General features: G+C 34.0%; 2 protein-coding genes across 4 annotated transcripts in view; one reads left to right on the top strand and one right to left on the bottom strand.

The window, feature by feature from the left end:
* Window positions 1–12,238, bottom strand: part of LOC115881542 — a 457,389-nt gene that overhangs the window by 114,758 nt on the left and 330,393 nt on the right. The window lies entirely within an intron of this gene.
* On the top strand, window positions 6,822–11,941 carry LOC115881541. Of its 3 annotated transcripts, XM_030899081.1 has the most exons (7): window positions 6,822–7,412; window positions 7,813–8,063; window positions 8,502–8,705; window positions 8,801–9,046; window positions 9,106–9,305; window positions 9,397–9,556; window positions 9,612–10,163. In XM_030899081.1, the coding sequence occupies exons 2-7, from the start codon at window positions 7,862–7,864 to the stop codon at window positions 9,737–9,739; spliced, it is 1,140 nt and encodes a 379-aa protein (XP_030754941.1). In that variant the 5' UTR covers window positions 6,822–7,412; window positions 7,813–7,861; the 3' UTR covers window positions 9,740–10,163. The 3 variants fall into 3 exon arrangements, with proteins under 3 accessions (XP_030754941.1, XP_030754940.1, XP_030754939.1); XM_030899080.1 differs by having other exon boundaries at window positions 6,822–8,063; XM_030899079.1 differs by lacking the exons at window positions 6,822–7,412; window positions 7,813–8,063; window positions 8,502–8,705; window positions 8,801–9,046 and having other exon boundaries at window positions 9,143–9,305; window positions 9,612–11,941.

The following is a 12,238-nucleotide window of genomic DNA, read 5'->3' as shown; positions in this document are numbered from 1 at the left end:
GTGTGTAGTATTATTGGTTGCCGGATAAGGACTAAATAACCATGACAAGGACTACAGTGACGTCACAAAGCGAGTAGTTTTCGCATGCACCTGGCGGACACTTATGGCTGAATGAGCAGTCCTATTAGGTTAACTGTTCTTCACGCCATCCACACTGCTCTGACAACTTGTCGTAAAATATACGTACAAATCATAGACACTTTGATCTTTACTGACTCGAGAGGGGACCTTGAAAAGTCTCCGAATTTTGAAACAAAACAAAAATGAGACAAAAATGTCGCAGACATGTATTGGATTTGTCACAATTTTGTCGTAAAACATGAATGTTTCTGTCTTGTCGTTATTTTGTGTGCTTGGTCTGGACCCGGCATAACATAGATATACAGGGGTCATTATTTTCTTGATTTCAAGACAAGATCAACAAGAAATGATTTTTGGTGTTCAAGACAAGACAAGAAATTACTTCTCAAGATCAAGATTTCTTGACAAGAAACATATAAAATAAAAAAGAAATACTCATTTACTTAGGTATTTGTATATTGTATGAATATCCATTAATTGATGGATAAAAAAGTTATTAAGCAAAAAATATTTGTACGAAGCGGCACTTTGTCGGATGTCCAATGTCCAAAGTTGACATAAATAGGTCCAAAGTCGAATGTCCTAAGTTGGCATACTGTGGGCTAAATTAAATTGGAACCTTTTTTAATGCCTAATGTTTTTTAACCGACCATACCAATAGGTATGGTAGGCTATTAAGATCGACAAAAAAAAGTTTTTTTAATTTCACTAAAAATGAGTTATTTGGGTCGTAAATGACCTAAATACAAAATATTTTCTCATGGTGTCCGTCTCAAACTAACTCAAAAACCGCTAAACCGATTTTAACCAAATTTGGCACAAAAATACTGTGGCACCCGAGAATCTGATCATTAGTTTTTGGTGGGGGTGGGGGGTTGGTAAGGGGGTAAGGAAGGGGGTTAAAAATTTTAAAAAATCGTAACTCCAAAATTACAGTACCTAGCAAAACGCGGTTTTCAATTTCAATTACAAATTCAAAAAAATTTGTAATAACATCAAAATCTTTGAAACTGAAAGAACTGCCTACCAACTTTTTATTAACATATTTTAGTATGGGCGGCTATACGTGCCTCCCGGCGCTAATTTTTTAATTTTTAAATGTTTTTTTTTATAATTTTTTGTATATGTTATGGCCTACGATATTAGAATAAAAAAAACTTTGCAAAGCGGGTCTACTTCAGTGGCATACAGACTTTTTGAATTAACGTAAAACTTTTAAAATAAAAAAAATAATGCATTTTAATGTACGCCACTGAAGTAGAGCAGCTTTTATCATTGTTGTTTTGACTCTTTTTATCTGTAGTAGTATTATCATCGTCCCTATATATATATAATGTCACTAATTAAACTTCTACGTCCAGGTGTCTGAGGTGGTAGGTATTTTGAACCAGATTCAATTACGAATGACTCAGATTTGCTGCTCAACGAACCATCACAATCACTCATTTTAATGTTAGATATAAATAATAATAATTAACAAAATTATGTAAATCTGATGATTTTGGCTACTGTAGTATAATAAGCCCAAAATTTTTGAATTTTTTGAAAATTAGATGCCTGACCCTCGATTTTACGCATAAACCATAAACATCTTAACCAATCTCACCGCGGCTTTTAAACAGGGCCTCTTTAATAAACGAATTTTAAACGGGGTTTCCCCTTTTGTCAAGATATCAAGAAATTTCACGATTTCTTGAATCAAGACAAGAAAACAACTCTCAAGAAATGGCCAAAACAAGATTTTTTTTAATTCTTGAAAAGATTTCAAGACAAGACAAGAAATTGCTTGTCAAGACAAGGTTTCTTGTCTTGCCGATCCCTAAACATAGACATAGGCTAACAATTCAAATGTCTATGTTAGAACAAATCTATTCTTTCCTTCCTTGACAATAAATATGGCACTGCAAGTATTTTCGTCCTAAATCATACATTGCTCCAAATATCCATAAAATTGAAGTCCGAAATAAAATTCTTAGACACTGCAACGACGCCGACGTCTAGCAATGCTGTAGCGCCGGCTATTCTTCATTTTCTCGTCTCGATCCGTTATTGAATGGACGAAATGGCCACTTCGAGCCGGCAGTCGACGGCCCGGAATCGGCGCAGATATTTCATGAATATTCCTTCCACGTCATAACAATAATTTCAGACTTGCAAGCTTCGTGTTTTAGAACAGAACGTGCTTGGGAAAACGGCCGAAGACGGTTGCAGTTTTGCGTTTCAGCGCGCTGTACAAATTTATTTAAGGAAGATTCGATCCTTTGGTCAACAGAGTGCTTAAGATGGATACAAAGAAACGAAACAGAGGTTTATATTAAATTAGAGGTATTAAATGAAGTAGTCTAGATAAAGCAATTTGAAGATTTTAAATTCGTACAGCAAAGAACAGAATAAATTCTAGCTATTATATTGTTATATTTTAAAAATATGGTTATCTGGAATATTTTTTAATGAATGATTTTATTTATAGTTCATGGAAGTTTAATTTTTTTCATTCAGGGAAGTTAATGTGTGTCTCCCTTTTTAGAGTTATAACTCATCATACAGTCTCAGGGCTTCGACAAAAGCCAGTATCTGAAACGGTTTTACAGAGGTTAGTTTTCCATCTTCGATATCAGTCCTACCAAAGTTTAAGGCTGGAATGGTTATTATCTCGGAGCACTTAGTGGATGTGTTCTGGTGTTTTCCCACTTTCAAATAGAACGAGGTTGGCTCATTAGCAAACACACATGGCCAAAATTATTGCATATAACGATATTTCTATTTTATTTTGGACCTAATATGATTCTTTTTATATTTCTGGACACAGCGATTATTATTGCATTTATTGCGAAGATTTATACAAAGACAGTGAACAATATAACTATGTCGACCACCACGAAAATTCAGAGAAAGAACCGGACATCCTTAAAAGTGAAGTTGAATTGGCCATAAACAAATTAAAATACCATAAAGCACCAGGTTCAGACTTAATGATAGCAGAAATAATAAAAGCCGTTAAAGAACCTGGATTAGAAATGCTTCATCTGATCTGTAATAAAATATGGCACACAGGAGAATGGCCCGACGACTGGACACACTCCACCATTGTCACTCTCCACAAGAAAGGGAGCATACATAAGTGCAGCAACTATCGTACAATTTCCCTCATCTCACATGCCAGTAAAGTAATGTTGCAAATTATAAATGAAAGACTGAAAGCTTTTCTAGAAAGAGAAATTCCAGCAGAACAAGCAGGTTTCACCAAGGGCAGAGGCACTCAAGAACATCTTCTGAATATGCGCCAAATCATAGAGAAAGCAAGGGAATTCAACATCTCTCTTTATATTTGTTTCGTAGACTATAAAAAAGCTTTCGATAAAGTCAGATGGCATCACCTGTGGAAAATCTTAAAGGAAGTGGAGGTACCGCAACACCTTATTTCACTTATCATTCAGTTGTATCAGCACACTACAGGATCAGTTAGAATACTGGATTCAGCTTCAAAGGAATTTTCCCTCGAACAAGGAGTCAGACAGGGGTGTATATTTCTCCTCAACTATTTAACATATACGGAGAATACATAATGAGAAGGTCGCTAGAAACATGGGAAGGAGGCATTTCAATAAATGGCCAAAAAATAAATAATCTACGCTTTGCAGATGATACAGCACTACTCGCTAACAGTCAAGAAGAGTTAATCAATTTAGTAAATAGGGTAGAAAACGAAAGCAATCGGCTCGGTCTGGAACTAAACACGCAAAAAACCAAAATTATGATAGTTGATAGGCAACATAACAACCATCCAAATATAAGTAATATCGACCGCTTTGAAATCGTTAAGTCATACGTATACCTGGGATCACTATTGACAAATACAGGCACATCGGAAGAAGAAGAGCGTATGTGCAACATGGCAAAGGTAGCTGTTGGGAGACTGACCAAGATCTGGAAAGACCGCCAGATTTCAAGAGCCACCAAAAACCGGCTAGTCAACTGTTTGGTACTCCCAATATTGAAGTATGGCTGCGAATCGTGGACTCTCAGGCAGGCGGAACATAAGAAGATCGATGCTACCGAGATGTATTGTTATCGGAACATAAGAAGATCGATGCTACCGAGATGTATTGTTATAGACGTATGCTCCGTATCCCATGGATTGAACGCCGTACAAACGTTTCCATTATAAATGAACTTAATATTACTAACACAGGCTTTCCTGTAAAATCCGACTAAAACAACTAAAATATTTTGGACATAAAATGAGGAAAAGTCCGGAGAATATGGAAAGACTCATAATTCAAGGCAAGGTGGAGGGACGTAGACCACGTGGCCGCTCTCCAACTCGATGGATAAACCAGATCACGACTAGCTATAGCAAGCCAATGCACGATGTCATCGAGATGACAAAAGACAGAGGCGCATGGAGAAAAATCATCCATGATGTTACGCTGACCACTACACTCCCTAATGGGGGTCAGGACTGAAGAGAGAGATATTTTTGGACATATTGACTTATAGTACACGACTAACTAATATAAAATTAAAAATTTAAGTGCAACTAGGCTGTTATTATAATTTTATTTCATAATGAGTGAAAATCAACAAAAACAAATTTTATTTTAAACAGAAAATATTGAAAACAATTTTAATTATTTCTCACAACTAATAGTCTGTATTGCCTTCTCGAGCCTCAATGCAAGCTGTGAGACGACGTGGCATGCTCTCAATTAAGTTGTTCAGAAGATGTTGAGGAATTGATTTTCATGTTTCGCGCGCAGCAATTTTCAATTCATTTAAGGTACGGGGGATCATTCCTTTTGGCAATATGGCATTTTAACATGTCCTGAGCATGCTCGATCATATCTGGAGACATCGGTGGCCACCACAGTTTTCTTATACCCTCTTCCTCACAAAATTCGCGAAGCATTATCGTCCATGTAAACAAATTCATCCCCCACTGTCCCTCGAAATGGACACACATTAGGTTCTAAAACGTCTCTAAGATATGAGGCACCTGTCATTGTGCCATCAATAAAAACAAAAGGAGTTCGAGCTCCGTGCATTATACCTGCCCATACCATAATGCTTCCCCCTTGAAACGGGACACAGGGTTGAGCTGCATTCAAACGTGCTCGTCTTCCAGATGCTCTCCAGACCAAAGTTTGTCGCGAATCTGACGCTAGGCCTATTCCTTGTTTCATCATTAAACATGACGAAATTTCAATTAGGTCCATTTGCTCTCATCTCCTCAACCCATTATAGTCGCGTAATTTTGTGCTGTAAATTAAGCTTCGGAACACTTAGATGCCTCCTTAAATGTAATCCTCTGTCATGGAGTCTTCTTGCTATGGCCTTTCTTGAAACATTTACTCCTTCAAGGCGAGCTAACTCGTTTTTAATAGCAGGACTAGAAAGCAGGGATTGCGTCGTGCAATTAAGGATATTTGATGGTCTTGCACAGCAGTAGTAACTCTCTTTCTACCTCTTCCAGGCCGGTCTGTAACCTCGTTTGTCTCCCTGAATTTTTTTAATATTCGCGTAACATCGCTTTGGTCAACTCTTAAAATTTCAGCTATTGCAACTTGCCTGTAGTCCTGTTGAGACAGTGTTACTATTCTGACGCTATTACACTGTGAAATAATGTTTCTAGGCATTTTAAGGCCAAAACAATGGTCAAATTTATTCTTGAAGAAACCACAAATCGAAATGTGCAAGAATTTGTAATAATATTAAGTGTGAACGATAAACATTGTTTACTATATCCATTTTAACAAAAAAAAAATATTTATTACAGATTATCAAAGCTATGTATAAAAAAAAATTCTTTAAATTCAACACATTCAAACACATTTAAAAAAAGTTTTAAAAATCAAAAATTGGTAGTCATTTCCGGTAAAATAGGAAGTGACCGAAATCAATTGAATACGTCAATCAATCCTATTTTATGTCATATACTAACATATCAAATCTCGTTTTTCATCTGAAAAAATAAAAAAGTTATAGGGGTAAGCCACTTTTGAGAAACACCCGCTATGAGAAATGTGATTCAAGAGGAAATGTAAAAATTTCTAATATATCTTGTCAATTATTTATAAAATATACTTTTGTAAAAGTATTTAAATTTGTTATATACAGTATATAATAAAATTTCTATATCACTTTTCCATACAATAGTAACAAGTTTTGGAATAAAAAATGGACTAGGAAAAGCTCAAAGATTTTCACTTAGGTAAATTGCCTGAGTTTCGTATTACGCCGAAGTTTCTTCTTCATTCCTAAATGTACGTAAGCGATCACTTCGAACTTTAAAGCGATCATTTTATCTCAGGAAAGTTCTGCTTACACTACATCGTGCACAATAGGTGATTATAAATTTGAGTTTGTAGACAGAATAACGATAAAGCTACTGCATTAAACTAATGTATCTAGTACTAATGCGTAAATAATGCAAAACGGAAGACAACGATATAAGGCTTGTATAGAAAATTCAAGTGGAATGTACGGGGTGTCTCATTTTCGTATTCCATGTTTTTTTTTGTTCACTATGCTACTTTTTTTTATAAAACTAAAGATATTTTACACAGATTTATCGTTCCTGAAATACAGGGCGGATTTGAAAATGTTGGATTTTTCGACTCTTCTCCTATCTTGGTTACCTTACAACTTACTGAAAAGGCAAAAACTGAATCCCATAGAGTTTGTGAATGCGCTAGTTTCTGTGTGCGGAATTTTGGCACAAGTGCATCAAAGATCCCAGGTAGCAGGAGCACGTCACAATGACGTTATTATATGGTGATAACTCGTCAATACTCGTCATGTATTCCAAAATAACCAGAAATTGACGACATAATGACGTCAGATAAATGACGCCAAAATGATGTAATATAATATCACGTCATTTTAACGTGATTTTCGGGTGATATAATATGTATAAGAACATTATGAATTTTTTTATTGCGTTTTCACGATAAAATTAATGTTTTCTAACTTCGCGCGATATATACCAAATTCTACTACTCAGTTCGTTCGATTTTTATCCGTATTTTTTAACCGATCAACTACTTTAATTGATATTTGACGTTTTTGGTTTTGAAAAATTGTGAGGTTATGATCGTGGCGTGGGGTCGAGTGGTTTGGAGGGAAAACGGAACGAAATAATAATTAATATCTGTGATTAATACCAATTTCCCGTCTTCATGTGGTTTTTGATTATGGAATGGCGAATGGCGGTTTGATATTAAATAGATAAACAAAGGACAAAGGATTAGTATTGCTGTGACTGTTGATCTTCGGTGTTAGGTGCTACTATATTCTATATTCTTGTAGATAAGTGCAGGGTCATCTTTCTGGTAAGTATTATAAATTATAAGTGTAATATTTACAATTTTTTCAATTTAATTGGGCATTATGTCGTCAATCAAAGAGTCTCCATACACTTTTAAGGAAGTACCTAATGTAATGATATCCTGAGGGCTATCCATATAGTTGTAAATCAATACATTTTATCTCAAGACGTTTTCTATACCTATTTGTTTATCATAGAACAATTCAATTTATCAGATGTATAAGTAAGTCGAGGTGTAAGTGTATATATTATCTGACCAACGAATCTGAAGCTACGGGGCATCGGTGATTCCAATTATCTCTCCGTCACTAAGTATACCTAAATTGGTTACCCCTAAATTACCTAATTCTTAAATTTTTGTGTTTAATTTGTATTTTGTTTGGATTTTTTTTCTATTTTTGTAGTGTTGGTGTTGGCTTAGAATAAATCTGTAGTGTACGTTATCCATACAAGATGACTTATGTGGGAGTGGAATTTTTAGACAATGGTGGAATAGGTTTGGTCCACTCGTCGTGGCTTACCCCTTTGAAGAAAGAGGCATTTTGGCCACCTTATAAAACATCTAATCTTTTCAATAGAGCAATTTCTACTCCTGAAGAACCTAGTCAGAGTAGTTGGAAATTATATCCTGTTAAACGTTTGTTTTTTGAATGTGGTGTGTATAATATCTTTAATAGTTTTTGAAATTGAATCTAGAAATCTTTGGCTTTTTCTTAGTAATTTATTAATCTAATCTCTGGTGTAAAATGTTACACTTTGAGTACCTAAGTTTAAATTCTGAAGGTATGTTGTTACGTCATCTATGTCACTAAGCATATTCTAATGGAATTTATTGGTGGCAGCACTATGATGTAACATCATATCATCAAAATTCAAACTTCAATCAGGTTTAACCATATACATATGGGATTTTTATAGGAAGCATTATATAAAATAATATTTATTAGGTTGTATTTTCCTTGGAATTTTCAGAACAAAAACCTGGGTAACAAATAGTTTTTTTTGCAGTAAAAGTCAGAATTAGATTGTATATTTGCCATAAGTATTTCTAACTTTATGTGCACCTCGCCTAATTAATTTAATTTTTTTACAGACAGCTTAGAAAAAGCTCAAAAGAATTTAAAAAAGTGTGAAGAAACATCAGACATACAGTCATCAGAATCTGACTCAGCCTTGGGCACTAGAAAAAAATTCAGTGTGAAGAGGTATTTATCTGATTATTCCACCAGTGAAGGTGAAGAGGATGAACCACTTTCAAAATTTCCAAGGCCGCCTACTTTTCCAAAAGTAAAACCTGGTAAATATAAATAACAACAAACATTTTGGCAGTTTACAGGGATGTTTATTGCTGTTATGTCTTGAATCTAATAAATACATACTATTTCTAAACAGATGACTCAAATTGTCAGAAAACATTGAAAACCCCATCAGCTAGGGGTTCCAATAGTGATATTTCTGTATCCAACAAAATTACTCCCAATACCCAAACATTGAGAGAAAATTTGAATGTGTCACATGATGTGTCATCACCATCACTTATTGATGAAGATCAAGATATAACTTTGACACCTTGTATTCAATCAACTTTATCTGACAGTAATAGAACTGAGACTAGAACCATAACTGTGTCTGCTAATGGTATAATATTTTTTTGTGGGTCTATTGCATTAACTATCTGTTTTTTTTTTCTATTTTAGGTTTGGACAAAATTTTTAAAGAGGTGAGAAAATTAAGGGAAGAAATAAAAGAGGTTAAGGGATTACTTAAACAAACAAGGAACATAACTACTGTTTCTTGTTTACCTGATATTCCAGTGGAATTTCCTCTGGAAAGTATTGCTAATTTGCAAACCTTGGAGGAGTATCTAAATTCACAGGAGGACAGTTCCAATGATTTGGTAATGATTATTATTGTATTATTTAGTATTTTTGTCATTATAGCAAGACATATTAAGTACCTAGTTTTTTATGATTAATTTTCTATTTTAGGCTTCATATTTTTCAACGCTAGGGGGTAATGGAATCCCTGCTCAGGTCAATAGAATTTTGAGAATGGTCATGTCAGATTTTTTAGCTACACATTATAATTTTGCCGGGCAACGAAATAAACAAGCTTTCGGAAACACAAAATTAGTGAATGTCATCATACGTAAGTAGACGACTAAAAAATATGAATATAGCATAAACATTTTTCTTATGTCTAGGCGCCATACAGATTAAATCTCCATCTACAACTACAGTGGTTATTGAGAATGCAGTAAAAACTTGGTTGAAGCATGCTAAGCAGAGAATGGAAAAGAAGCATAAGCAAGGACAAAAGTTTACTCCTTAATTTATTTTATTATTACCTAATGTAAGTGCAAGTAACATTTACTATTATTTTTTTAAATGTCAAAACGAAAACCGAAAGAATTTGTTGGTGCAAGGCAAAAATCTAGGAGGGCTTTAATAGCTTCACAACAATTTGCACAAAATATTTTACAAGATAAAGATAGTTGTAAGGACACTGTTGCCAATAATCTTAGTGAATATGCTCAGGTAGATAGTAATACTTTTAACATTATACCAAACTGTGATAATAGTACTTCAAGTTTAGAAATTGTTCAGTCACAAACTTTAAATAATACTGATTGTAGTGACACTTCATCTATTTCAAATTCTCCATCATCCTCAATTTCTGACCAAGACGATTCACATCAAGAAAATACAAAGCTTTGTCAGCAGTTAGTTGAATGGGCAACTGTGAAACATAAAATAACACACTCTGCTTTAACTGACCTTCTCCACATACTTTCGCCTTACCATCCTGAACTACCTTTAGATAGCCGAACCTTGCTAGCTACTCCTAATTCAACTGACATCGTTACTTTGGAAACTGGTCAATTTTGTTATTTTGGCCTAAAAAATGTTATATCAAAAATTGTGTCAAATAGTTCAATTAATGGAGAAATTCAGCTTTGTTTTAATGTTGATGGTATTCCGTTATTTAAAAGTTCAAAATCACAACTTTGGCCGATTTTATGTTCAATTAAAAATATTCCCTGTAGTAATCCTTTTACAGTTGCAGTTTTTTGTGGTAAAAGTAAACCTAAACCTTTAAATACATTTTTAAAACCATTTATAGAAGAACTAAATACCTTCCTTCAGAATGGATTTATAAATGGGTCAAATGAATATGTTGAAATCAAAGTGCATAGCTTTATTTGCGATGCTCCTGCACGAGCTTACTTAAAGTGCACGAAATCGCACACAGGATATTCCTCTTGCGATAAATGCACCGTCCGTGGAGAGTATTATATGAACAAAGTTGTTCTTGACAGCTTAATATCTCAAAAGCGCACCGACGAAGCGTTTAGACAGCAACTTGACGAGGACCATCATATTGCGCAAACTCCATTAACTGAATTACCGATAGATTTGATTAAATCTTTTCCAATCGATTACATGCATAATATTTGCTTAGGCATTGTTAAAAAATTATTAAATACTTGGATTGGCGGCCCATTAAAAGTCAGACTTCCAAGTCAAAAAGTAAAAATTATATCTGAACGTCTACTTGATTTAAAAACACATATACCGGTAGAATTTAATCGAAAGCCTCGCTCTCTCGATGAGCTCCAATACTGGAAAGCGACCGAGTTTAGAATGTTTTTAATTTACTTGGGTCCTTTGGTTTTAAAAGATCTTGTAGATATTGCGATTTACGAGAATTTCCTTGCATTTCATTTTTCGATCTCTATATTATTGTCAAAAAAACATATTAAACAATTTGGAGTTCTCTTCGTAAAAGATATTATAAATGTTTTTATTCAACATTTGAAAACAATATATGGTAAAGAGTTTATTATTTATAATGTGCATTTGTTATCACACATTTGTGATGATGTAGAAATATTTGGTGTGCTCGACAACTTTTCAGCCTTCCCTTTTGAGAACTATTTAGGACAACTAAAATCTTTAGTAAAAGCTCCTACAAATCCTTTACAACAAATTCATCGTCGGCTAGTTGAAAGAGACCTATTAATTTCAAAAATAAATATTGAATTTAATCATCTTAAACTTCTTCTAGAACACTCGAGAGGGCCGTTACCTGTTTTAAATAAACAAATTAAATACCATAAACAGTTCGGTAAAATTATTTTTCATGAAACAACTCTGTCAGTAATAACTCAGGCAAAGGCAGACTGCTATTGCTTGTGCCAAAACGATAAAGGAAATAATAAAGTTATTGAAATTCATAATATTATAAAAGCAAGTGATAATGAGATTTACCTTATCGGTAAAGAATTTCTTTATTATTCTGATTTATATTCATATCCATACCCCTCTAGTGAATTGAGTATATATGTTGTCAATAATTTATCAGATCTTAAGATCTGGTCAATCACCAGGATTATTGGCAAATGTGTCGTTTTGCCATTTAAGGAAAAAGGTTTTGTAGCATTTCCAATTATACATAGTATATAATTTATAATAATTGTAAATATTTGATATGTATGTACGTTTTTTAATATAGGTAGCTATATTAGCATTTCAAAATGTAATGGTTTCATTTTTCTTGCAGTAGTATCTAGTATATAATCACGTTAATATCACGTACCCAATATTACCTGTAATATTACGTTAAAATGACGTCTGCAATATGACGTCATTCGTCTGAGACATTAGGAAGTGATTTTCACGTCATATTTACGTCATTTAATTCGTCATATCTCGTCACTTGCTGACCAGAATTTAACGTCATTTTTACGTGACATTGCTTCCTGGGATATCAATAACCCTGATCCAGCTTTATCTAAAAGATGCATACCTTCATTTTCAGTGCAGTTTA

The sequence above is a fragment of the Sitophilus oryzae genome, unplaced genomic scaffold, assembly GCF_002938485.1.
Source record: "Sitophilus oryzae breed Bouriz unplaced genomic scaffold, Soryzae_2.0 scaffold_172_pilon_pilon, whole genome shotgun sequence".
NCBI classification, from domain to species: Eukaryota; Metazoa; Arthropoda; class Insecta; order Coleoptera; family Curculionidae; genus Sitophilus; species Sitophilus oryzae.
This window is presented reverse-complemented; position numbering and strand designations above follow the sequence as displayed.